This window comes from Amblyomma americanum, chromosome 7, assembly GCF_052857255.1.
Source record: "Amblyomma americanum isolate KBUSLIRL-KWMA chromosome 7, ASM5285725v1, whole genome shotgun sequence".
In the NCBI taxonomy this organism is placed as follows: Eukaryota; Metazoa; Arthropoda; class Arachnida; order Ixodida; family Ixodidae; genus Amblyomma; species Amblyomma americanum.
The window spans coordinates 38465545-38493404 of record NC_135503.1 but is presented as its reverse complement, the minus strand read 5'-3'; the positions used below and the strand labels follow the sequence as shown (position 1 = coordinate 38493404).

The 27860-nt window shown below is 47.8% G+C and overlaps 2 protein-coding genes across 2 annotated transcripts in view; one reads left to right on the top strand and one right to left on the bottom strand.

Annotated features, from left to right (window-relative positions):
• Positions 1-6388: 6388 nt before the first annotated feature.
• Positions 6389-8946, top strand: mRpS16 (mitochondrial ribosomal protein S16). Its single transcript, XM_077631901.1, has 2 exons — positions 6389-6532; positions 7500-8946. Exons 1-2 carry the CDS (start codon positions 6526-6528, stop codon positions 7883-7885), a joined length of 393 nt encoding a protein of 130 aa, XP_077488027.1. The 5' UTR covers positions 6389-6525; the 3' UTR covers positions 7886-8946.
• A 1400-nt stretch (positions 8947-10346) lies between these two features.
• The window catches only part of LOC144098930 (uncharacterized), a 114788-nt gene continuing 97274 nt past the window's right edge, over positions 10347-27860 (bottom strand). Inside the window, exons 8-20 of the mRNA XM_077631900.1 lie at positions 27371-27628; positions 26463-26573; positions 25434-25526; positions 25141-25254; positions 24253-24433; positions 23939-24031; positions 23258-23328; positions 22033-22207; positions 21008-21184; positions 18382-18497; positions 17081-17220; positions 15920-16073; positions 10347-15118 (exon numbers count right to left, since the gene is read on the bottom strand). Coding sequence (XP_077488026.1) covers positions 14970-15118; positions 15920-16073; positions 17081-17220; positions 18382-18497; positions 21008-21184; positions 22033-22207; positions 23258-23328; positions 23939-24031; positions 24253-24433; positions 25141-25254; positions 25434-25526; positions 26463-26573; positions 27371-27628 — 1832 coding nt within the window. The 3' untranslated portion in view covers positions 10347-14969. The remainder of the gene's footprint in view (positions 15119-15919; positions 16074-17080; positions 17221-18381; positions 18498-21007; positions 21185-22032; positions 22208-23257; positions 23329-23938; positions 24032-24252; positions 24434-25140; positions 25255-25433; positions 25527-26462; positions 26574-27370; positions 27629-27860) is intronic.

The following is a 27860-nucleotide window of genomic DNA, read 5'->3' as shown; positions in this document are numbered from 1 at the left end:
CTGGGTGTGTCATCATTTTATATCGGTGCACATCAGTGTAACAAGCTCTTGGAGGCATCTGTGATGTCCATTTGCATTCTCTTTGTATATACCGTGCAGATACGTATGCTTGCATGTATGGTATTGAACGTACCATTCTGCTGAGACAGCGAAAATTTATGCAGGCAAGCCAGCAGTTGAAACAATAACCCCTCTGCGATCTGTTATGGCATTTCTACCTGTATGTTGGGCCCGCTGCAAGGTAGGTAAGCAGGGAACGCACAGCTACATGTGCATCGAAACTAAAATGTGGAATGCTATGGCATGTGCCAGCAGAAAGAGTTAGATTCGGTATAAGTTGAACCATTCTCAATGAGAGCCTACAAGGCGAAAGGACGAATAAAAGAAAACTAGGTGATCGAGACTTTTTGCTGCGCCTGAAAAACAAACTGCTAGCAATACTTTGTTTTGAGCTAGTCTGTTGTTTTGAGACATTTCTACAAAGGTTGCATTGCTCGAGGAACGAAACACGCACAGACTAGCGTCGGACCATTGCCTCTTCTAGAAAGATGACTGCGGCGTCGCTCGCTCATCCATTGTAGCTGCCGTGCCCCAAGATGCGGACCGTTAAGAGGTGGCGCTAGCTACTTGCCTATCTGCGCCAATGCGGGAGGGTGGTGAGGTGCCGCGGCGGTAGCAGGTAGCAGCCAGTAGCGGGCATCGGCGGCGCTGCTCTAACTGGCTCGACAAGCGCGGCGAGATCGGTCTGTTCAATTGTATTTGAGCGAAGTCGTGTTGTGGCCACTTGCAATGAAATTTTAGTTTTTTGCATGTATTGCAGTTGTTACAGTCAATGTAGTTGGTGTAACAAGACGCCCCCAGAAAATATTTTGTTTTGACAGATTTGCCTCGTCCTGGAATGTCGCTTGCGCAGCATGATGAGAGTCGCATGTAGTTTTGCTTAGTGGTAAACTCTGGGCAGGTTCAATGACAACATAAAAGCAAATCATTTGAGCTTGGCGTATGCTTATTAAGTCACCTACAATTTAAGCACTTTGCAGGAAATAGACTTGCGGTCAAGAAACTTGACAACAGCATTCCTGTCGGTAGCGCTGGCGGCATAGTTTGTGAACAGCGGCTTCATGAACTTGTGTGCAATGAGTTCCAGGAGAACCTTGTGATGGTCGCTGTCTGTGTTTCCACAGCTGAGAACATTGAGTTTCATGAGCGCTGCCACACTTCTTTTGACGCAAACCTCCAAAGCTTTTGTGAAATACTTTCTATGGGGAAGCACGTAGTTCACAAGGTTCCGAAGACCAATCAGTTTTACGAGCTCCTGGCTCGGGTAGAAGAGCCTGCCCCGATCTTGGTGGGCAATAAGGCCAAGGAGAGGTGTGGTGCCTTTCTGGCCCTGCAGTTGTGCGACGCTGGCTTCGTCCGGACCTGTTATGTGCGGTGTCGATATTGTGCAGTGATTCTTGTAAGTCGTTCACTGCCTGATCGAAAAACTTTTTACTAGTGGCAGGCATGGTGGGGCTCCGTTGAGTCGGCAGCAGCTGCCTTGCGACGAATGATGTCGAGCTCTGAACGTTGCTCGGGTCGGAGGCAGCAACGGTGCCGGTCTTTAGGATTTTTTCAAGTCCGGATATCGCGCTCTTCACATCAAGGATGTCGTTGGCGCCGAAACTTCGTCGCAAGAAGCCAAACATAGAATCTATCGGGTCACTCGACAATTTGCGTGTGAGCACAAAGCGGAACTTCTTGACGGTCAGTAAGTGACGAATGCACCTCACATTTGACGTGGTCACAAAGACGAACGTGGTGAGTTTCCTTGCTTAAGAAGCTACCAGTTGGGCTTTCATTCCTGAGGTATTCGATGTAAGCAAGGAAAGAAACCTCAAGCCATTCTAATCTTGGGTCATCTGCATCTGTAAACTGACGGGCGTCAGCGTTATTGCAGTGGATGTGTTGTTGGCAATTGCTGACGTCCATTATTGTGAACCACTTCTGTATCATTTGCATGAATTCAATTGTGGGTCCAGATCACGTGTGGCCGGCCTGATCTTTGAGGTAGCTAAGCGCGGCAGTTACAGGAACTGAAAACAACTGAACCGCTGATCTGACGTTCATTTTTTCTATGTTAGATGTATATACGTGTTTTCAGGTCAAGAACCTAACCGGCTTCACTGTCGAGGTTTTCTGCATTCTGTAGAGACTTTTGACATACCATGATGTGATCTGCTTTTCTTTGCCGAAGACCTTCGCCAGGAACTGTGACCTCACATTTTTTATTATGTGACTTTGGTCGAAAGAAAGAAAAAGCTCCGTAGAGGGATTGGCAGGGTGCGATGCCTGTATGTTCGCCTTGCCTCCGCACAGAATATCCATTGCCGCGACATTCACCTTGTGGTTGTTAGCCACCAGCCGGACGATGTCGAATCCTACATCGGCTGTCTTCTTGAGCACGTGGCATACAACTACAGCCAGTTGTTCTCCTGTACAGCCTTTGGTAAAAAAATACCCTACAGGTATCTTAAACCTTGCGTGAAGACCACACAGCAAAAGGCACAAAAAAGAGTTCGCTAGGACCTCGTCTTCTGAGCTGGGACTGATATCTTGAAGTTCGGGGCCCATGTCAACATCACCTACAAATGCATCTCTTTGCTTGTTGTAGATCAGCTTCTCTGAATCCTCATCTCGTCTACCACAAGACCGCACACCTTCGACTGAGGCATCTCCAGATTTTCTAGTTCTGCTTCCAGGCGGCAGCGGACCAGGTCGTTAAACCCAACTTCTCCGGCGACTGTTCCAATATATTTCTCTAGAGTGCTTCGACATGGTAGTCGGAGAAGACCCTCGGACCTGATATGATCGTACATCTTTGTCGACAGGCGTCGAATAACGATACAGTGTCTGATTGTGGTTTCAGACCACTGCGGTTTATTCTTTTTATAATTCTTCACTTGGTCTCGAAGTAGCACTGCTTTTGCACTTCCGTCTTCTGCATCGGCCGCAACTTCTAAAAATGCACTGACCAAGCAGCTTTCCTTCAGTTTATGAAGCTCTTGCTTGTACGCGTCCACTGTTCTGTTCAGCCTGTCAACTTTCGCTCTCAGGGCGCGTTCTTTTTGTCGCCATCGTTTGCGCTGGACGAAAAAACTTGAAGGGGGTGTTGGCGCTGTTCGTGTTTGAAATGACTTTTAACATGAGCTTTGGTTTTTCGTTTCTTGTTCTCCACAGCTGTGGCCGGCTCTGCCATGTTGCACAAGTTCATGCGATGCGCCACTTGGTGCAGTCACGTCATGTTCAATATGGAGTGCGCTGCTTCTACCTTCTGTAAATTGCCCGTTGGATGGCCCAGCAGCATCTGATGTCGATAGCTCACCGGGTAGTTCAACTGAAGGGGCTGCCTTGTCTTGCTCATCTTCACGCACGTCTAACACGCAAGGCACACTTGGCGAAGGCTCGCGCTTGCGTTTTTCCGCTCCTCCACCTGGTTACGGCGGATTCCTCCGTGCGTGGTGTTCTGGCACTGAAGACACAAAGCACTGCACCTGGTTTCAGTAGACGTCGCTTGCAGTTGTCTCGGAAATCAGACGGTTTGAAATGCAGGCTGCACACAACAGTGTAATCACATGCTGGCACCCAATCCTTTCTCGCTATTGCCCCTATCCACCGCTCCCGCGTAGCGCTGTCGGGTATGGTAGCTCGTGAAATGAGACTCCGGGCTCCTTTCTTTTCGCTTGAGGTGCAGTTTGATACGCAACAATAGCGCATACTGCTTTACAAAACAAAATTCCTCCACCTGGTTACGGCGGATTCCTCCGTGCGTGGTGTTCTGGCACTTAAGACACAAAGCACTGCACCTGGTTTCAGTAGACGTCGCTTGCAGTTGTCTCGGAAATCAGACGGTTTGAAATGCAGGCTGCACACAACAGTGTAATCACATGCTGGCACCCAATTCTTTCTCGCTATTGCCCCTATCCACCGCTCCCGCGTAGCGCTGTCGGGTATGGTAGCTCGTGAAATGAGACTCCGGGCTCCTTTCTTTTCGCTTGAGGTGCAGTTTGAGACGCAACAATAGCGCATACTGCTTTACAAAACAAAATTCCTTTCAATACGCCCAATGAGCAAGTAAAACTGCTGCTGAAGTGCCAAAATACCGGAACAGTTGCAAGCAGCGAGCGGCAGCAGTCAGCAGACGTGTTAAACAGTTCTTCTGGTAATACATGGCTTGCACTGACGTCGTAGCTGGGAACCCTGGGATACTGTTCCGCCATGTTGGTGCAGTCGCAGCGGCCGTGGTGCACTTGATGCAATTCGCGCGTACGGTGTACTTCGACGGCGTTGCGATGGTTATCTGCGCTGTTGTTGGATGCTCCAACCGCACTTGTTGGGCGAAATCAACAAACACAAACTTTTTTCGTCTTCCAAAGGTCATCGAGCATCAAGGTGATCGTACGAAAGCTTTATGCGCGAAGCGACGGGAGGTGTGGCTGGCTCGTATAAAACGTGCCGATCTCAACACCGAAAGGACGGGCATACGTGTTTGCGGCGCCCACTTCGTAAAAGGTAAGTCCGTTGCATATGCACAGTGTTTATTTAGGTGCATGACGTACAAGCATAGCGGAAAATCTCATTTTAAACAAATTTTTCTTGCATTTTGTAGGCAGACCATCAAAACTGTGGGAGGAGACAGACCCGGACTGGGCCCCTACGCTTTTGCTCGGCTACAGCTCAAAACATGGTGATCCCGGTCGCCACGCTCGCGCGGCAAGACGACGGACCCAGAAACGCGCGTCTCAAGCGAAGTGTCAGGCTGAGGAGTCGGGAACAATGGAGGCTACGAATCCAAATTAACATTGGGCACATCTCTGCGAAGGCACACGTCACTGTCGATCTTGTCGCGCTACCGGACCGTCGAAAACGGCAACAGCGATGAGCTTGATCACTTAATGCGGGCCATAGTGCGCGACGCGGCAGGCGAGACCTAAATTTTTGGTCGACAAATCTGTAGCGAGCGATAACAATCTCTCCACGCATGACCGTTTCTTTTTTGCGCAATAACTTGTTGGGTTTCCAAACTAAGATAAACCAGCAACGGTTCTTCATATGCCCATAAAAATAGAATAACTCGTGATTTAATCTGAAGTCGTCCAGGTTCAGTACATATGAAGAAATGAATCACTAGCCTGACAGTTTGTAAACAGTTCTTTTTAAAACTTTACTGAGTGATTGCTTACACTCAGACACTTGTGGATTTAATAACCGTTATTTCTTTACTCTAATCCTTACAAAGATCAATGCCCTGCGGCTTACCTCTCCAAGTAGAAGCACCTTGTCCCCTTGCAGCTGTTTTGCCGACAGTCCCTTCACCCAGCCGCTAGTGAAATAATTATGCGCCTCGGTGGACTTAAACGCCTTCATTTCTTCAAGGGTCAGAAAGCTTGCAGAAAAAACAAGGTAATTGACGATGTCACCGTAACAAATCTCTGGAAATATGTCGACATCGCTTGTGTCCGTTCCCGGCCGCAGCATGCAACGTTTTTAGATCTCTAAACGTTGGCAGCATGAACGGGTCGATATTATCGCAGAGACGCACTTTTTCCGCATACCGAACGCGCTCCGACCCCGTAAGATCTAAGCGGTAGGTAGCGTCTAAAGGCTGCCTACTGAGAAGCGGCGGCATGCCACACAAAAGGCAACAAAATTGCACGTGTTACCACTAGCGAGGAAACGCGTGCGATACGCACTCCACCGACTCCGCACGGACTGCACCAACATGTCCGCCGCAGCGCGCGCCGCCGGACGTGACGTCACATGCAAACCATGTATAGGTCTGCCAACGTTTTTTTCTCAAACGATTTAATCTTCATTTAAAGAAGGATTAAGCAGTCTATGAGAGAGTAAATTAAATTTATTTGCGACTTATTTATTTATTTATTTATTTGCGACTTTCAGCTCTGCGTGCTTTTATTTTCGTTTGCTTAAACGGTCGAAAACGCGCGGAAGGCGCCGTCTGGCGCAGAGACGTCGTCTGCTACGGCGCGGGCGCGCCACGACCGCGCGGTGATGTGCGCATGCATGCATATGGTGCAAGCGGCCGCCACAAGGATCGCTAGCTACTGCCTCAAGTGAAAAGGAGAAAAAAGTAAAAGGTAAGGGCAGTAGTTTTTTTTGGCGCACACGGCAGATATCTTCTTAGAGGAGGCGATGGTCAAACGAACCAAAACTGCACTTCCAAAACTGCAGATTAAGCCGTATTGTGCTGCCATCTTACGATTAGGCGACAAAACAAAATGTCGATTTAAAAACTCGGTTTTGTTAAAAAAAATAAATTTGTTGCATTGCACATAACCGGAAAATTTACTGAAGATGAGTTATGAATTCGCCCATTCACTAACGGTGCTACCAGCCTATACTCTATTGTAGCGCATGTGTCGCGACTTGTGCACATGGCGGCCTACAGCAGCCTGCATGGGCGACCGGCTTCGCTAGCTTTTTAACTATTCTCGAGTCCAGACCTTGGCATAGGCAGGCAGTGTAATGGCAAGTAAGTAAATGACAATTTATCTGAGCTTTATGGTATACAGCTCGAAAGGCGGCATGTGTCATGTTGCAGTCTTAACTGGCGGAGAGCGAAAGTTGCTGTGCCGACTGCTCGCAACACGCGATCGGGATACACTTTGAATATTTCTTAACTGTATAAAATGTGACTGAGCGGAGCAGTGCCTGTGGAGCAAGGACCTTTCGTTCTATTTTGTTTCGTTCAGTATATCTGTTTAAGCATAACGCTAGGACGTTTTTGACAATTTGCGCGGAAGCTGGCTGTCTGCAATGTTATGATAATTCACCTACAGGTTAACTATTGGAAGTAGCAAAAGGTAAAAAAAAAATGTTTCCTACTTCGTTACGAGTGCCTTTAGCCGTGCTGTGTACTCTACTGAGCTCTGCCTACCTGGTAGCCTTCCTCGCAGTGCAGATATACCTATCTTGCGTTACCTGGCTTGAATCGAGCAGATTTTTTTTTTTTGCCAGTCGCCGCCCATTCATTGCTCCATGTTGCGTCTTATAAAAAGTATACAAAAAATAACAGCAGTTGGTAACAATGGGCCACGGTCTGCGGCGTCCTGTATGACTGCGCCGACCAATCACAGCAGTGAACAAAATCGATCTGCTTTTTAATGTTTGGCTGTATCAAATAAGCCAGACACACACAGTGCCCTGTGTGTGTCGTCTCTTTATTGTCCCTTTTTTTACGGGCTGTTTCCCGTCGCATTTATGAGTCGCACACTGGCCCTACCCCAGGCTGTTATCAAGGTTATGCATGTGTTCGATTTTAACTCCAAAAACAAATGTTAAAGCAAAAACAAAAATGGTCCTGCCATTTTAGAGCAAGTTTATTAGTCTTTTTAATCAATACATATGTTGCCATTGTGAATTCAATGAAGATGTGTCCTTGCATGCATGCTGTGCTGTGCATCCACTTGAGTGCTTTTACCTTATTTTTCCGTGCACAGGTTCTGCCATCCCACAGCGCATTCGCATTCAGCTGCTACTGAAAGGCTGTGCAAATCGGCCTTTCTATCACATTGTGGCGGCACACTTACGCCGACGGCCCCGTGACAGGGACACCATTGAGCAGCTCGGCTCCTTCGACCCAATGCCCAATGAGCGCAATGAAAAGCTAGTCGCCATCAACTTTGACCGGCTGAACTACTGGTTTGGGCAGGGAGCAAAGACGAGTCCCGGTGTGGGCATGCTGCTCGGGCTGGCTGGCTACTCGAGCATGCACCCAGCTGTCTACATGAAAGCCTGGAGAAACCGGCGGGCTGCTCTTGATGGGGAGAAGACTGAAACGGATGTTGATGAAGCAAAAGACGAAGCAACAAAGGCTGGAAGCTAGAGAGGGTAATACTGAGTGCACATCACGCTTCAATCTGTCAAATATGGCAGCGTTTAGGACTGGGCTCCATGCTGTTACAGTAGATTACACCTGTGCTGATGGCGGTGTCTACTAATAGAATGGTATCATGGTTTACGTGTATGTGTGTTTTGCACGGACATCATAGCGGCCACCATCTTTCGGACCAGAAGCACTTCAAAAATTTGTGCATTTTTTTAGTTCGCTTATTTCCATCTGGTCTAGAATGCACTGTGGAAACTAGGCTCTGCACCCAAAAATGGCGTCCATGACATCACATGCACACTGTCGATAGTAGCAGCGAGGTTACCTTGGCTTGCAGGAGGAGATGTGTAGGTAATGCTCTAATAAATTACACCTTTAACATGCGAGTGAAAAGTCTATAGAGTAGATATGCAGTTTTGACATGCAAACCTGGGCACCCAAGCTCGCCACAGTGTACGTATTCAAGGGAATGGATGCACAGCAGTAGCTGGAGTTAAGAAAGTGTTGAATAAGGTGCTTTGAAACTGGAGGCATATAAATGTGATAAGCTTTCGTGCATTGCTTACTGCATTTCTGGGATGAATATGGAGCAATTTTGTTTACATCAATTTCACACATTTAAAAGGTCACCTTACTTTGGTTATTGGCAGCAGCAGAAGTCATTTTTGATTTGGCTGTTTACTGCACCTTCCACGAGTGGGTTACTGTGTTTTCAGTGCTTTAGGGATGTGGTTTTTCATGGGCCAGGCTTCTCAAAGTTGCTGGCATTGTATACCCATGCGCAAATGTGCACTTGACCTCACGGAGATGGATTATGAAGCTTCACATTGCAAAACTAGCGCCAGTGCCAAACCTGACCTGTCAGAACTTCGTCTTGATTAATTTCTTCAGCAGGAATACTGCTAAGCCATTAAAATCTACAGGCAGCTCAATTCTATTCTATTCTAAAGCTGTAAAAAGAATAGAACTGAAGTTTGACTTTTCATCGCTGAAGCCTGACCCTGAATTGACTGTGTGAGTTTAAATTAATAAATAAATACTGCAGCAACTGGGTTTTGAACCCATGGCGGCACAAACTGGCCTCTGCATGAGAGCACTATGCTATCGTCGCAGCCGATCACGCCTCGTGTTAAACTGCAACACACTCTCGCGCTGTGCATTGCGTGTCATTGTCTTCATCAACTAATACTACTATTGAGCTAATATCGTCGCCAGTCATGCCGACGACACAGCAAAGCAAAACCGAGAACCAACCAGGCTTAACACATGCTTTCGCACGTCTACTTGGTTTCATTACACTCTTTATGCTCTTCGAAAGGCTGTAGCAGTGTAAGCTTCTTGGGACTTCCTGTGCGAACATGCTGCAACACAAGACTTGCTGCTGCAGCATCAAGTCGTGGTTATGACTTAGCCACAGCAAATACATATGGTACGAAATGCAGGGATGCTTATTACAGGGATTTCAGGGTACATTAAAAAGCCAGAGCTGACTACTACGGCGCACCTCATTCCTGCTTCCCTTGCTTTTGGGATAATAATTCAATAATTATTGCTTTTGTACCGTTAACTGGACTTTTCAACATCTGTATGCAGTTCCTTACATACACCACACCTGCGCGCGCAAAATTGCTCTGTGGTGCTGAAGAAGCCCACCAGAAGACTTTGAAAGCATTCATCAGGAACAGTTGAGGATCATAACTAGTTATTACAAGCAGGCCTAGAACACAGTTGAAAAATTAAAGTTAATATTTCTCAACCACTCAAGACACGAGTTTACTTCCAACCACTGTTTACCACTATGTGACAGTGGTACGACACCTGTTACCCAAGGTCGTTACCTGTGGAATAGAATACTATGAGGTTTGACGATCTACTACACAAACCATTATTTTCTTGATGTCTCTTGATGCCCGCTCCTGTGTCAGAATCTCGCACACCTCACTGAACACATCTGAACAAGAAACAGCCTTAAAAAAAATGCAAGCCTTGCAAATCGTCACAGGTGAATTCCCATGCAGTTCCCTGCTTCACTCAACCTCTGCAACGTCTCCTCTCTTGACACTTGCGCTATCATCTCAACCACGTGGCCCACTGGCTTGAACTCCCTAGCGGATGGATATTTAATGCAAAAGAATTATTAGTCCGACGATTACAAGAAAAGCTGGTGGCGTGGTGTGCATGTGTGTGCACGCATGCACGCGCATGTGCTCAAGCTTGTAAATGGCGCAGAAAATCCCAGCGATGGTAAGAAAAATAGGGTAACATCGTCAAGTGGCCTTATGGCACGCACATAGCAAGCCGAGCACTGCCACTTCATACAATCCTATACATGTCGTTCTTCTATATATACTCGCCACTGGCCGACCTCCATGTGGCTCTAGTTTTCCCGATATTAGTGCCAAAATTGCGACGCAAATGTTGGTCATACAGCACTCCGGGTGGTGTCACATGATTGGAGGCTAGCTTGCGGCAGGGATTTGAACAGAGGACAAGACGTATGCACCTTCAGTTGTATGCAAGATTGGGATGCATCTGTTCGTCGTACAGCGTTCCGGGTGGTGTCATACGCATGCATGTGTGTGTGTGGGCATCGCAAACAACCAGATGTCTATGTCTTGTGTCCACGGCATGCAAACTCGGCCAACCTCATCGCAGTGCAGCAAGAGGGTCCGAACGTTTGCTGTCTCGTGTACAAACAATATGCAAACACATAAACTTGTAGAAAAGAACTTTAATGCACATACAAACATTACGCATAAACTGTGCACCCAGGGACAGTACCACTTTCGCATGCCCACACATAAGCAGTCTTAAGCGCCTCTGCTGACTTCTTTTTTTAAAAATGGCACCAAAATCATCATTTAGTACCGTGCTCCCATCTGTTGGCAAACAAAGGAAATGCTTTGGATGCCAGAAAACGCATGATTTGTTATGAGCCAGGAATTACAAATTAGTGTGTGCAGAAAAAAAATAAAAAATAAAATTGCCCAGCCTGCACAGCATAAAGCACAACAGCAGTTCAGTTGATCATGACAAGCCTGGCTCGTCAAAGTCAGCTAAAAGGTTAACGTTTCTTCAAAGAAGGTTTTGTTGTGGTAGTGCCATGCAGTTGGTTTCTTCGCAGTCCTATTGGCATTGCATCTCTTCACGATCAGTAACACGGCGGCCAGATACATGCTATGTATAATCAGAGTATATACCTTCGCAAAACCTAGCTAGAATGGTACCTCCCAGACCAAATATTCCTCACTTGCTACAGAGCAGGCAGACACGTTCTTCGTAACGCACAACTGTCCCTCCATGATGGCACATATACCTGTGCAATCATGACCTCCATGCTTCTATTCTGACAGCGTTACACTGCCACGTGTTCCAGGGAAGCCCGCAACTAATTTTTAAAGCTAACAAGATGGCCTTTGCGTAATGCCAATGTTGCAAGCATCAGAAAAAAAGTGAATCATGTTAACTAGTAATCTGGTTAACTACCTTCTTGTAAACTTTTTAACTATTATAGATAGGCCCCTGGTCGCAGTTGAAGGACTAACCATTAGCAATATCAATATCATTTTAGAACTTCAAAAACGCAAATACTATAGTAGTTGTAGTTCAACAAACTTTGGCAATTTCATGCGCAATTCGAAAATTGCACACTGGCAGTATGCACGAGTCGACGCCCGTCGGTGGACGTCGTTCCAAGGTGCGCATGCCATGTGACCTTTCTTGCTCCACCTTGGCCGAACAGCAAGCTGCATGTGGGATAAAGAAGGTCACCTGGAATTTGACTGTGCATCATAGAATGAAGTCCACAGGTGGGCGTCGCCTTGCAAACTGCTGCTGGGCTAAAGGCACCGCAAGCCTGCTGCGCCACTTTTTGTTTGGTTATCCTTACAAGCTGCTGTGTGCTCACTTTTCCTTGGGCGGGGCCATATTTATGACGGGAACTGAGTTGGCACGCACCACCACCTTCTCAGCGCTTGCCGGCATTCACATAGTGTGCACACATTGTCGTAGCGAGAGGACGCAGCACACTCGCAAAGTGCACTCACCAGAGTACGCTTCTGAGAATTGGTTTATAGCAAAAAGTGTAATAGATTTGTATAAACCATTTAGAGGGTTAAAAGGCAACCGTAACACATTTTAGTGCGAAAGCATTATTTCACGAGGTCAAACCGAACCAAGAATCTTCTGGCGTCCCTGACCTTGCAGGTGCAGAAATAAAATAAATATTGCCGCGACTGGGTTTTGAGCCCAGGGCGTCGTGAACAGATCAGCTTTACTGGCCACTGCACAAGAGCACTATGCTGATCACGCCTCGTGTAAAACTGCAACACACACTTGCACTGTGCATTGCACACTGTCGTCTTCATCAACCTCCATCTGCGGCGTGAAGAGATCAGATCAGCTTAACCTCGATCAGAGCTTAACCTCAGTCTAATATTTTCGCTGGATATGCCGACAGCTCAGCTAAGCAAAACCATGAGCCACCCAGGCTCAACTTATGCTTTCGTACGTCTACTCGGTTTAACTACGTTAAAGCTCTGCCACTGTTTTTGGCGATTCTGTGAATGAACAACTGATCTCCCATTCTAACCTGAAGACATATAAAATGTCTAAAATTCTTCCAAGAATGCAAATCCTGCGTTGCACTAATTTACCGAGCTGCAGTCAATAATGAGTGATGGTGCAGATGAGTGTGCAAGGAGAAATAAAAAAACAATCTGTAACTATTATGAACCATGCTGACTGCGGTCTGGCAGACAAAAAGAGCAAGCAGGCAGCTGGCAGTCACCACTGTTTGATTTATTCAAACACATCACAACAACAGACAACACCAGGAACACAACACATTCACACCTGTACAGAAACACTCAGAGGATGAACACATAAATTACATGAGCTTAGTGAGTGAGTGTGGGTGGGTTGCCCCAGGCTGACTAGAGGAAAGCGATACGGAATGCAAACGTGGTATTTTCGTTGAGCTGCTGTAAGCTTGTTTAGCTGCTCTTTGTTTACCAACTTAGTTTAGCTGCTCTTGAAGATGTGTTATTCTCAATGTGTTTGATGCGGGACTTGTATGTGCAACATGAGTTCAACAGGCGTTGTAAATACGTGTATGTTAGTGAAGCTCTCAAGTTGAACCCTTTGGGGGCGGCAAAAGCAGACAAGCAGCGCTTCATGACGCTGGTGCATTCATTAATGGAGATTCAGTAGAGCACAATTTCGGAGCAACATTGCACCTACGAAACGTATGAGTGCGAAACCACTTCAGTAACCGCAAGTTCCAAGTGTTGCAGGCCATAAACATTACGAATGTCATCACATAATGTTTAGATGGTTTTGTAATCTGTGCTGGGGGAGGGAGGAGGTGGCGGACTGTGATATATTTTTGAATATTTTAAGTCTCACGTCTGCATCGTAGGTGACTGGAGAAAATCGTTGTGTTACGAAGGCAGACTCATTACTATTGCTCCGTGATGCTTGCAGTTGCGCGAGATTTAATTTTTCATTGTCAGGGTACTGAGCATTCTCGACGCGATTGTGACACCAGCTTCTTATGACCCAGGGAATATTTCTGCTGTACTGATAAAAGTAGTCCCATCTTGCACCAAGCTGAGGTCTCCTGTCAACTTCCGTGTACCTATATATATACTGTATATGTATACAGGCTCCATGCAGGCCGTTTCCATGGTTCGACATTACACTGTTCTCGAGGATCTCGCAACCACCGAGCTATCGTTAGCATCAATGCTAACGCAGAGGCCAGTTGGATGGTCATCTTCCCAAGCGTATGCGCTACTTAAAAAAACGAAGACGACAATTTGACATATGGCCCAAACTTGTGTTGTATGTCGTTTTGTTCTCTTGCGTTTTCTAGGTAGCGAATACGTTTGGGAATATCATTAGCACTTGGCACCCTTGCTGCCTCCTCTGTTACTGTGATGTGGGCCCCTGGCCTGGAGTTGCCGGCAATAAGCTGGCACATCAGCTTGCCTGTCACACTTTCCCGGACGCTGGCCATTCCCTGACTGTGCCCGTTGTCCTCGGAGGATACCTTACTTTAGAGATGAAGAATCAAGATCCACACCATCCATCACTTCGGGCAAGAATTAAGCTACTCCCTCCTATACCCGCAGGGCAGATTTACATCTGCTGATGCACTGCTGTCTATACAGTTTACCACGGCGTTGTCTAAGAGAACTTTTGTGATAAATGAAGCACAACTCACTTGCCAGGCTACGGAATCTCATGGCTTTGGTTTTCAAGGTGCTTGAAACAGAAGGGTTCGGGTTGGTTGTCGTGCTTGAATTTTCAATTTAATCGTGGAGTTGTACGTCCTGTGGCTGTTATGCTTTTGCAACACCGCTTATTCTATGGAATGGCAGACAACATCACTGTAGCCTTTGAGATGTCGGAGCTAAATAAATTGTCAGAACCAGTGGACACCGCTGTTAGTATACAATAAAGAAAATGAAGAATAGTGCTGCATGTGTTGTTAAGGGTGCACAGTTCTCGCAGTCTCCATGCCTTAAGGAGACTACAGGAGGTTTAAGTAGCTTGTACTATGACGGCAGCACCAATGAGCCACCGAGTGTGGTTAGTAGTGTTACATGCAGACACGTTCAAGCTAGAGCGAAGACATCGCTGACATAGATTAGCTTTGGACAAGATGACGGGTGATGCGACTTCCACTTTTGGGAAACGTACAGTGCCTTTGCATTCTGTTATCGGTCCCTTTGGAGAAGGTCCCTCACGGCAAACAGTAAGCCTTCATAGATACGAGGATGCACATTTTTTTTTCTTGTAAGGGTTCCTCGCGTGGCACTTGGCACCGAGCAGCACAGCTCAAAGTTTTCCTGACACCAGTTTACTAGTGTTAGAGTAATACCGCAATAGAGGGGCACTGAAGAGACAATGCCCACGGACGACGACAAGACCACGGCACAAGGACTATACGACACAGCGGCACAACACGCGAGTATCGGAAATAAACTATCACAGTGCAAGTTTGGCCTAAAGCAAGAGCCCTTGCAACATAAATCACGGCGACTGGCAGGTAGATGTACTGCATGGCGCGACCATGTCACCCGCTGCCGTAGGGACAGTCCTCTTCGTCTCGACCGTCGAAGCAGTCCTTGGTGCCGTCACACAACTGTTCATGCTGGATACACCGTCCAAGGCGGCAACGGACACCCTTGCATGTTCCAGGTGGCTTTGGCACTGGGGTGCCCTCTGCAACGAAGTTGGCAAGCTGCAGCTCAGTGATTTCACATAACATGCTTATGCGCATAGAGGAGAGAATCATGTGTGGTGTGACTCAGTTGTTATTGCGTTCGGCTGCTGAGAACGAGGACGTGGTATCAAATGTCTGCCACGGCTGCAGCGTTTCGATGGAGGCGAAATGCAAAAGGCACCCGTGTGCTGTGTGATGTCAGTGCACGTTAAGGACCCCCAGGTTATCAAAATTAATTCGGAACCCTTCACTTTGGCGCCTACTTCTCTTGTCCTTCCTTCACTTCCTTCCACTCCCTCATGGCAGGGTTGTCTTTCCTTGCCACTTTTTTTTTTTCAGCAATAAGTCAACGTTGGTATAGAACCTCTGGCATGGAAATTGGGCTGAGTGTTGGCCTTTTTTCTTTTTGGAACTGCAATGAGGTCCCTACTAGAAAAGATAACATTTCATATGACGCCACTGGGCCGCAGTGGTACATAACAATGAGACTAATCTTGGGGGGCCAGTGGGTTGGTCTGAGGCCTGAACTGTGAACCATATCTGACTTAGTATCTCCACATTTTATCCATTTTCACGGTTTACAGACTTATTAACAGTTACATGAATCAGATACAAGCTATTTAGCTGTCCATTATCAGTTTTGATCCAGTGCTTTTAACTGTCATCTGTGGTTTATGAAGTTAATTTGGTTTGGAAAATTAATCCCGATAATTATACTGCCTATACAAAACAAGTGATATGAGGCGCTAGGACCGTGGTGAAGCCCTCATTCACTGCTAAGGCGTCGACGGAACACGCACCCATGGTGCTGTGGATCCAAGGCAGGTAGCGCATCACTTTCGTGTAGACACCAGGCCTGCCGGGGCGTCCGCAGCCATCGCCGTTGCTGGTAACGCCAACCAGCGACCACCGGCCGTCCACTTTCTGGCACATCAGCGGTCCTCCAGAATCGCCCTGCAAGCATTGAAGAGACAATTAAGGAACAAGTTATAGGCTGTCTTTAATCAAGCGTATCTACTCAGCTACTGAAGTACAGTATGGCCCGCTGATTATTCAGCATGAATTAGATAGTTTTAGTATATCCGAGATGTATTAGCGGGCATGCATGCTGGATTACCAAATGCCTGCTGCTCACGCACAGCGGCAGCTGTGCAACACACCTGGTACTGCGTGTGCATAGCAAATATTGGGTAATCTGGTATATGTCTGCTATGCTAGTACGTTCCCATTATGCTAAAACTCCCTAACAATACTTTTATAAGCGCCAAAAGAAAGTATAAGTTCCAATAGGTCTGCCACATACAAGGGCTCTAGAAATATTCTGCTGTTCGCATTTCTTTTTATCGTGACAGTATACATATAGTTTAGGGGTCCTATCGAAGTGTTAAGCCTTTTGAGATGTGTTACAATACACTGGCACCAATAATCATAACAGGTAGTGGCAGAACTGTTAGAGAATGTTATGAAAGATAAGATAAAATCCATGAAATGGAGTGATAGATGTGGCATGCAAGAATTTTGCTAGCCTCTGCTCACAAATATCTCATCCTTAGTTTTCAGGAAACATTCTTTCTGGCTCGACCATGCGCTAACAGCGGAAACAATGAATTACCCTGAAAAGAAAAGTCCTTGCAGGAGCCTCGAGGCCTTCCTTTATCATGTAGACAAACCACATTTCCTCACTTCGCACAAAGATTGTTCTAAGGTCTGAAATTGGGCTAGTTCGCACAGCGAAATCAGCGTGGCTACAAGTGCGGTGAAAAGAGAGGAGCAAGCACAAGGGCTGGCTATCAACTAACGCATGCATTTGGCATATGTGTAATTTAAAAAGATCCGCGACAGCTTTGCAGAGCATTACACGCCTCCAAGTGTTAATTCCCACCACTAACGACGAGTTCATGTCGCGTGAATGAAGAACCTTTCAGAACTCTGTTCGGCACTCGGTCAGCTCGGACACTCACCAGACAGGCGTCCCTGCCTCCCCTTTCATAGCCGGCACAGAACATGTTCTCGGTGATGTTGTACAATGGCAGGAAGAGGGTTCTCCGGCGACACTCTTCAGTCGTCAGAACGGGCAGGGGAACTTCCTGGAGGGTGTCGGCTGCGAGAGAATAACCACAGGGCAACAACATGAGTGCTGTTCCTCATCGCTCCCTAACCGCATACCCTTAATTAGTACAATATACTCATGGGTCTTTGCACCCAGTGCCCTTTGTCCCTATGCCCATGCTGGGGTGAAGTTTTCTTAGGATGTGAATACTGAAAAAAAAAATCACTAATTTTGTGCATGTGTGTGACTAAGCGGGCCGTTATGCTCAGGTTGGAGACGCCGACTTCGAGCAAGTAGCATTAGCCGCTTCGATAGTATACCCCTTACCGCACAACTACATGAGCAGTAAGCCGTCTCTGTCGGTATAGATCGATACTTGGTATCAGGCACTGTATACACGAGCATAACATTACACCGTGAAATGTAATGCTATATGTGAGGCCACACTATTTGTGCTGCAAGCAGTTATTCGAGACAGTGGCTGAAGCACGTTTCTCATATCCAGTATTTTTAGAGAAGAGAAACCCTTCACTTAAACCTTCGTTCAGTTCAGGTTGCTGGGCAGGTGGCTCAATATTGCTGCCATTATGCAAGGGCTGTTTACCAGCTTCTTTTTCAGCTGGTCATGACATTTACATGAAGCCTTGCTGCAGGCTGATACAGCATTATCATGTGTCTAGTTTTTTGAAGACACATTTTTCCTCTTGCAGCTGCTTTTCGGGGAAATGAAGAAAGAAAGAACAGAGAAAGCGCAGAAAGTGTTTGCTGCTCTCAAGCTCTTTGGTAAACGGCTATCGTATAACCAAGAGATGCTGAATTGATGCACCTATTAGTATATACTATACAAATTAGATATGTCACGTGATAGCACGATCTGTCTGCCGTGTATACGCTCTTTTACCATAGACAGTTGAACTTCGATGTCCTGGACTTTAAGGGGGCAAATACATGCTCGAATTACGCAGAGTTCGAACTGAAAGGAGCTCGAGCTGGCTTCGCTTTATACGCATAATGTTGCCATGGCCGAAGTGACAGTTCGAGTAAACCAGACGTTTGAGTCAAGCGAGTTCGAATTGACGAAAGGGCACTCTATTATTCTGCACACTGAGGCGAGTGTTCCATTGCAAAAGCATATGGGTCCCTTAAAACATTTTCTTTTCACTATGCATTCAGTGCAACTGCCTGAGTTCAGAAAAGAAAATCTCTGCTTACGGAAGAGGCGTCCCACTTCGAGCAGCTTTCCCCAGCCCACAGCGACACAGAAGGAGGTGTGCCTTGGCCTGACGGTCTCCCCGTCACTTGGCAGGCAAATGGGACGGATGTAGTCACTGGAGCCGCAGAAAGGAAACAGGAAAAAAGGCTGGTACATCAGCAAGAGTTCTACATCATCAAGAGCAAAACCAGTATCAATTTCAGTTTCAAGGCATGAAATCCAGCATCAACAAGAGATGCATTACCAGTGAAATACAAAACTTTTCCTAGGCTTTTCCAGTAAGTGATAGCTGGGAAAGGGGAAGAGCACTGACTCCCGTTAATTCAAACTTCAAGGAGCCAGGGTTTTTTGTTTGAATTATCAGAAGTGTGGCTCTATGATTGAAGACTAAATGTTATTTGCTTCATGGATATCTATGCATGGAAATAATATTTTAGAACATAGCTATAAGCATTAGAACAATATAAAATATGGGTGAACGGCGCTGATTTGTTTATACAGCCAGCAGCCTCCAGTTCGTTGTGTGCCTGAAAAAAAAAAGTTAGTAATGCGCTGGTTTCCTAACAGAGAAAGCGCGTAAATTGGGGTTTCAAGGGTCTGAAAAAAAAAAGTTCGAACTATCCGAATGCCGAATCATAAAATGGCCCCTAAAAACACTACCAAAAGTAGTCACGTGATAGTAAATTTAGTTTAAAAAATGGGCGATGGTCGTTCGCTTCCGAGTGAAAACTGCGCGGCAATGGCGATTTTTCTCGCTCTGCAAATGCTTCACTGCGTGCACATTGTCGGGAATGAAGCAGAGCTGCTTTAAATTGGTGAGGGCTTCTGCGCCCTCTTTCACGGTGACACGACAGTGATGTAGCCTCTCACAAGTGGAGGCGTCCGCATGAGAAGGCATCACCGCACAAACAACAGATCGCTCCTGACGACAGCAAAGATTCGGTGCGCTGGATGAAGGGAATAACTACATCGACGGAAGCGAGGTAACGCACATTGGCGCTAGAACGGTGACACGCGTCAATCGCTGCTGCCAAGTCGCAGTGCTGGGCTTGGCTGAATGATGCGCGGCCGTTATCTGCCATTGCCGCGGGTTGGCAGCAAAACTCAGAAAACGAAACTATGCGGCGATGGAACTTTCTTATAGTCGCCATGCTTGCCGTTGCGATCATGTAAGGGCTTGCGCGGGCAGCAGTGTGCCACCCAAATTAGGCTTGAGAAATATTTTAACGACCGCCTTCCGTGGCGAGGTATTTTGAGCTGACGCAGAGCCGCAAACCCGGCGAGCCCGATCTTGACCGCCGCTCTTTCGCGCGCCGGGAGCATTGAAGCTAGGCAAGAAGTTCGAATAAGGCGGAACCGCAGTACTAGTTAAGCGGTTTTAAAATACACTGAAACATAGCCTAACGTAACCTATCCTAAGAACCCTGACAAGTCTTAGGTGCAGGATTCCTCTCCTAAACTTTCATCTGCATAGATCCGATTGTTCTCCCTCAGCCATGTGTCCATTCTACAATGAACCCGAACGTTGGATCATTTCTTCCTGTCCTGTCGCTGTTTCGCTTCCCTCCGGAAACTTTTCCTGGTAATTCCTTTTAAGGGATCATATCTGTCTATGACTATTCCCAATTTACTCCCGTTCGGGGCTACTCCGCTGGGCTTCAGAAACGGATAGCTCGTTCCGCGTTCTCAAATTCATTTCTGCCTTTGGGAGGATTCCCTGCTAGATGTGCCGATTTCGCTACCCCCCCCCCCTTTCCTTTACTTATCGTTCCAAAATTAATCTGTTTTTTTTTATCAGTAGGGCTTTCTTGCCTCTCCTATTATACTCTTCCTTTTCTTCTTTTTTTTCCATTACATCACGCAGTCTATAATCTATTTTTGACGCTTACATGTGTAGTTAATCCTCCTCGCGGCTATGTACCATTCTCCAAGGGCACAGCAACATGAGCCTCACGTACAGTAAAGATAAGTAGCGCCTGTGCCGTGGCTGCATTATTGTTGTATTTAGTTTGATGACCTGAAGGTCGGAAACGAAAAAAAAATGGAGGGGGCGCTTAAGCTCCGCCTTAAGGGCATGGCACGGTAGCTTAATGGGTTAATGCCCGTGTATGTGGATTTGGCCGTTCTCTACTTTACATATTAATGAATCCGCGAGAGTCCTCATAGCACTCCTGGCGCAGTGGTGTACTAAGCGATGCCCCACTGCCCTGCGACGGCAGGTGCTGCCACCGGTGGGGCTTCTGCGACACAGGTTGCTCTTGCCGAGCAACCTCAAGCGACCAATCATTAATTTACCTGCCACAGTGGGCAGTTTGCCCACAATCTAGTGGGCAGGTTGTGATGACGCCACAAGGTCATGTGACCTAGGTGCCCCCCTGCCTCTTAGGTAGCTTCTATGTGGATTTTTCGAGGATTTTTCGTAGATTTCTTGCTCACGGTCAGCGACGGCGACGCCAGATTTTCTGCGACAGAAGCTCTTTAAGGCTACCGCGTTAGAAGAGAAAAGAAACAGATTGGCAACCACTGCCGGAAGAGACACAACACTTGCCTGCTCCGGAAAAGAGATGTCAAAAAAGAATTTATAAAGAGAGAGATAAGACCATGTCCGCAGTCTTGTTCGCGTACCTGAAATCGACGGGCTTGTCTAGCTTGAGCATGGCGATGTCGTTGGCGAAGCCCTTGTCCACGTACTCGGGGTGGATGACCACGTGCGAGATGTGCGCCACCACCTCGAACGGGGAGGGCATCTCTGTGCCGCGACGCAGCATCCCCATGCGCGCCACCCAGTGGGACGTCAGGGTGCTGCCACGCGAAGCGACGGTGAGGTTACATTGTTAGCACGTTTCAGGATTTTTGGATTGGAAAACATTTAATTCGTCAGAAAAGGCAGAATGCAGACGATCCGTGCTAGGTGGCTATCAGTCCACGGCTGACAGCGACCTGGGTAGCCCATTCAATGACCCGGGTTTGAACTCCCAAGTCTGAGCTGACCAACACGGCCTCCCACTGCTCGAGAGTAGGAACCTGTATTGAGATTTCAGGAGAGACCGCTTCCAATTGCTGAGTCGTGCCAGCAAAAAGTGTTCCGTCTTCCCGCCGTTGACACTACACATTTCACTGGCTAAGCCGCACTGTCTATAGGCTGCATCGGCATGGCTACCGTAGCAACGAATGTCACTTTCGGATCTTGCCTTCTGTCTCAATCACAGCTGGCATAGCATGTCTCCAATCTGAGCCCAGTAACGGCATCGGCTTTACTGCTCGTTGCTGACCTTACCCATCTCTTGATGCTAGTCAACCGCAGGTGGGGGCTGAATGGGCTAGGCGGTCGGTACTGAGGACGGAGGTAAAGGGCTGCAATGGATTCGCTTTAGTGCGACAGCATATTAGATGCCCCATGCGGCCAAAATGCGTCGTCAGTCAAAATTCTCCCATTGGCTGGAGGGAAATGACGTCACTTCCGATAAAGGCGTCAACAACTGCTAATGCTATCGCACTGCCAGCACATAATGAAATTAGGCATCCATTTGAATTTTTTCAAGTCCGCATGCACTGGAGCTTTAGACGGAGACAGTTAGAGAGAATTGGTAGGAAGTTTTTGTCTGCAGTGGACACGGTACACGTGTTGGCGGTGATGTGGATGCACCCACTTGTAGAAGCAGTGTCCCGCGGTGACGAGCCACCTGTCGCTGACCAGGGCGGCGCCGCACTGGAACTCGCCCTCCTTGTACAGCGCCACCTGCCAGGGCCAGGAGCCCGGGGCCGAGCTGTGGCCGCCCACGATCCGCTCGCGCAGGGACGTGCCCAGAGGCCGGATGCCACACTCTGCACACATTCGCGCATGCGCAATTCACATATCCCAGTCGCTTAGTTTGAGTGCTTTATTTAATCGTGTCACCATAGAAACGCGACGATTCCACGCGCTGTTCCGAGCATGCAATCTTGTTCAGCACAACGGAAGGAATTCGCTTCAAGACTCGTTTAAAATTCGAGTTACTGAGGTTCCTTGTGCTTACAGGAGAGGTTGTGTCGTTTTCTTTACGATGCCTCCACTTTCCTCTGGCTTATTTCGTTCGCTTAATTTTGATTCGCTTACGTATCCACGTATCCGTATCCGCAGTATCCATGTTCAGAATGCTGTTTCAGCTGTGAATATTTCTGAGAATAAAAACGTCACTGTTTGCTGAAGACAATAGCAGAACCTGAGTGGATCATTCAATTTCCGTCAGCTGCTAACTGCCGCGTGACTACTGCGGCCATAATGAGAACATGCAGCTCAGTCAAACCGCGGTCACTTGTGCTTGCGAAAGAGGCAAGTCCGAGGACGTCAGAGTCCTGGTGACCGGCACTGTGAGCTTGTGGCTGCAAGCTGCTTAATGGCGTCCAAATCACTGGTCTCGCCGCCGCGGTGGCTGAGTGGTTATGGCGCTCGGCTGCCGGCCCGAAAGACGCAGGTTCGATCCCGGCCGCGGTGGTCGAATTTCGATGGAGGCGAAATTCTAGAGGCCCGTGTACAGTGTGATGTCAGTGCACGTTAAAGAACCCCAGGTGGTCGAAATTTCCGAAGCTCTTCACCACGGCGTCCCTCATAGCCTGAGTCGCTTTGGGACGTTAAACCCTCATAAACCAAACCTAAACCAAATCACTGGTTCCTGGAGCCATGAAAGATTTCAGATAAAGTAGGAAGCTTTTTTGGGATGCCTCTTTCCATGATTAAATAATAAGCATCAGGCGCGCTTAAAAACTCCCAAGTTACGCCATCACTTTGAAATAACGACTCGCTTTAGATATGCCTCCATCGAAGACGGAAACAACCCCCACCTCATACGTGACTTCATATATAGGGCAACACGGCATCCCTGCCAGCTTCCTTACCGAGCGTTGAGCACTTGATGTGGAGCACTTCTTTCCGTGGACAGTCGGTCTCCTTGTACATGAGTGCGATGCTGGAACAGAACGATGGACAAGGATGGTCAATTCGCCCTTCCCTGCCTCTACCTCACAACCAACTTTGGAACACAAAAACAAAAAGGCATCTTCAGTGTGAAAACGAGCAATGTGATGCGTCGTACATATTGATTAGTTACGCAATCTATGGAGAGTTTCCAAATAGCCCTAACTCCCATTACCATATGTGTTAAATGCTCTTCGTTTATGAGGAACAATAAACACTAAAGTGTGAGAAACAGAAACTGTTCAAATGCAAAGACCGTAACGAAGGCAGTGTGAGAACACTATATTGGAAGCGATGGCTGTCTGCTTCAGCTCTGCGTAATGAAACTGTGCACCGAACAGTGTTTCTGTGATGTGCTTCTAAAATCTTTATCACGAGAACAGAACGTGTCCTGTACGTTAACCACAGAGAAGTTGCTTCGCACGCCTGATAATAATGACGATTTCACTCTATACTGGCTCAAGGGCAACATGGCCAAAGAGCGCTATCACTAACGCGCGTAATCGCCAGATACATAACTATTTCGACATGCACTCCAGGCAATGAAAATCATTTCCAAGCGAAACCTTTAACGAGCTTGGTATTGCACTATCTATACGTACTTTGATTTCTCGTCGTCTTCCTGTCTCATCTCGAAGTATTGACTGCCGACGTCTTGCTTCTTGTCTTTCGACCTCCGAATAGCGAGAACTTTCCTGTAAACGCAAGAATAAGAGACACTAGAGCATTACAATCGCATCATACTTTCACACCCCCAGTGGACAATTAAGAAAGAGTTAGAGTATAGACGCATAGCAGGAGCGATGACGGCAGTGGTATACCAACTGTAAAGGCATGCTAACTCACTCAGCTGCCTTTCATACGAATTTCACGCCCACATATGAGTTCGTCGGACCCCCAGAAGGTGTACACCGACCTGTACGAGAGAGTGTTGCAGGCGGCGTGTCCAATCTCTCCCAAGGACCAGGTGCCGTTGCTCAGGTAGCGCGGGAACTGGTCGACGCACAGTTTGCCCCAGACGCCGTTTCGCTTCAACTGCAGGTACCCCTGGCCCGAGGACATGGACGGGGCCTCCTCCTCCTCGTCCACCAGCCCCACTGCGCGCACGAGGGGGCCGGCCCAGGGGCGATGAACATACCGTAATACTCGGCCGCAGAGCGGGCTTCGCTCACAGCAACGGCCTATTCCATCTGGCGATCCGAATCATTGAAAGAGCAGGATATCTAGGGAGTCTAGGGACCATATCATCGCGGTTCAATCAGAACTCAGGATCTGAATCCGAATCGCAATTTGCAACACGTTCTTCGCTATTGCGGAGAAAGAAAACTTGCTGCGGATCGCCGATTGGAATATGCCATTAGTATAAAAGCAACCCCCTCCCCCCTCCTTGCCCTCCCTCCTGTCTTTGAGACGAATCCTCGGCATTAATAGTGGGGAACGAGGGAACATAACAATGAAATCAATTCACGACGTAGCGGTATTGCAAAGAAAAGCAATGCAGCATACAAGCACACAGGCGTGAATTGACAAAAACTCACTGCAAGACGGCGCATATTCTTGAGCAGGATGTGTTGCTGGGCTTGTTGGTTTGACAGTCTGAACATTGTAGCGCTGGCAGACGGCAGACGAAGGGAAGACGAGCGCACTGTGTGTCTCATCTTCCCTTCGTCTGTCGTCTGCCACCGCTACAATGTTCCGGCGCATATTCTGCCACGTTTACGACTATGGTATCATCGCTTCACTGCCGCTGAATATCGCGCACAATCCTTAGCGCTCGAACGCTCGTACTTCTGGCCGCACTCACCGCACTGAACTTCGTCCAGGCCGTAGGGGCAGTCGTGGTGGCCGTCGCACACCTTGTGCTGCGCTACGCACTGCTTGGCTCCGGGGCACACGAACATCTCGGCGCTGCACCAGGCTGGAAAAATAACATAGTTAGCGAAGACGGCGGACCGGGGACAATGCCCAAGATGGCGCCCGAGCCGGGTCGGCTTCAGTTTGTGACACGCTATGAAAACAGAATGAAGAAATGTGGTAACGACACACACAGTGACTGGCATGGGCACTACATGTAAGGCTGGTTGATAAGGTACTTACGGCAGAGGATTTCGTCCGTGAAGTCCCAGCAGTCGAGGATGCCGTCACAAATTTTGTGTTGTAGACGTTCGTGTTTTAGGTAGTCCTTGCAAGCTGAGAAGATAGCAACAAAACATAAGACACATTTAGTCTAGTTCAGCATGTTTGCCTTCAAATGCTAATGCGCTCTTATCACGTGTAAAACAATGCTCTGCGACTTCGCTTCCTCTCGGTCTTGGATGGGTATTTTTTTTTTTTTTGAGGAAAGTAAATGGCGCAGTATCTGTCTCACATCTCGACGGACACCCGAACCGCGCCGTAAGGGAACGGATAAAGGATGGAGTGAAAGAAGGAAGAGAGGTGGCCGTAGTGGAGGGCTCCGGTATAATTTCGACCACCTGGGGATCGTTAACGTGCACTGACATCGCACAGCACACGGGCGCCTTTAGCGTTTCGCCTCCATCGAAACGCAGCCGCCGCGGTCGGGTTCGAACCCGGGAACTCCGGATCAGTAGCCGAGCGTCCTAACCACTGAGCCACAGCGGCGAGTCGGTCTTGAAGTTTAAACAATGGAGCACGTGCCGCAACAAAACAAAGATCCAAGTCGTGCTATGGTATGTGGGGTTTGACGTCCCAGAGCTGCTCTTGGCCTGCAGGAGACGCCGTAGTGGAGGGCTTCGGATTAATTTATACCATCTGCGGTGCGTTAAAATGCACTGACATCGCACAGTAAACAGGCATTTTTTTGTTTTTGCATTTAGCCTGCATCTATATGCGGCGAGTGACTACCCGGGAGTGTGGCCATGTGACAAGCTGTGCAAGTCGCCTGCTAGTGCTTCTGTAACCTTATTTTTCCAACGGTGCCTGACAGGACAAAGTTGCTCTCACCGGACTTGTGCATCAGAACATGCAGGTGTCCAAAAAAGTCTGCCGACTTGCTTTCGCTATAGCACATTGAAGGAGGTAAACCTTCAACTTCCACGTTTAAAAAGCGCTTGGAACTTTGAAACTTGCTGAAATAAAGACGGAGGAAAGTAGGAAAGCGCTCACAGCAATTTCGTTCGTCTGAGCCGTCCCGGCAGTCAATGCGGCGATCACACAGAGCCGAGTGGGGGACGCATTCACCGCTCTTGCACTTGATCTCCTTCAGGTAGTCGCAGTCTGCGATAAAGCACGGACGCAGAATTACATATACAGGTACAATATCCATCTCGTGCCGTACAGTGCTGCCGTAGAAACCCTGCTGCAAACGCGACTGATCAGGCCAGCAGTAGCACCGAAAGTCGGGCTAGCTGGTACGGATCTATTACAGTTCTACAGCGCCAAAAAAAAAAACGCATACGCACACAGCACTCGTGTCATCCATGGTGCTTTTGAACCGTAATATCTTTCGACTTGTGCTGCATCGTGAAGTTTTCTTAATGCTACAGAGAGCAGAGGCCGTTAGAGTTAGCTGCGACATTTTCGTTGGATTTCTGACGCTATTATCCGTTGTCAGCGACATCACCAAAGCCGTCTTGCTTTGAGTTTAGCTGGCTCCGTGTGTGTACGATAAAAAAGAACAGTTGATCGAGAGAAGGCGAGGAAATTTAGACCAATGAAACGGCGGCCGTCTAGCGAGAGCTGCAGGACGTGGGGACAGGCATAATAATGGGACGACTATAGCAAAAGTGAATGCAGATTAGCTGGTAACGAAAGTATAGTATAAACCAGGTGCAACAACGCCGCTGAACCACGTGAGTCGTCGAGGCCAGCCGCGCCAGCCAGTGGTGAAGAGCGTGGCTGGAGTATAGTGGGACGGTCTAGATTTGAGCATCATAAAAGTACCCCGTTTCTTGCATAGTAATTTCTATAGGTTTCGGCCCACTTTCTTCACGGCTGATTTCCTGCCGACACCTCCAACTTACGTCTAATAAGGGAGACATCTCCGCGCTCACGTAGCGGATAGATTCGTTCACCTCGCTTCGCAGTCGAGGACACCACGAGCGGCGTGGTGGACGTGCGGTCCGCCGCGGTGCTGCCGGTCAGGCCGTTGGCGTCGCCGTGCTTGGTGATGTCGTTGTCGTGCAAGGATTCCTTGGTGAGAGGCGTGTTGGTGACCACGCTGTAAGACACGCGGGTCACCACCTTCAGCGACGGGCTCTCCGTGGTCGCGGACGGCCGGAAGCCAGGCTTGTCGCCGTTCTTGCTGCTGCCTTTGTCGAAGAATTCGGCACCTGCGGCGTCCACAGCACGAATTAATCAGACGCGTGACACGAGCGATTTTATTTGTAAAGAGTATTATTCACAGATACTACATTGTGTAGGGACAAAAATTGTCGTTGCTCTTATTGGATACTATAGCTGTCAACCCTTTCGGACTTTTACGAGTCTTTTACAAGTTTTTTACTAAGACACGGAAAAGAGAGTGAGGACAGGAAACACACTAATTGTTTTTTTTCTTTCGCT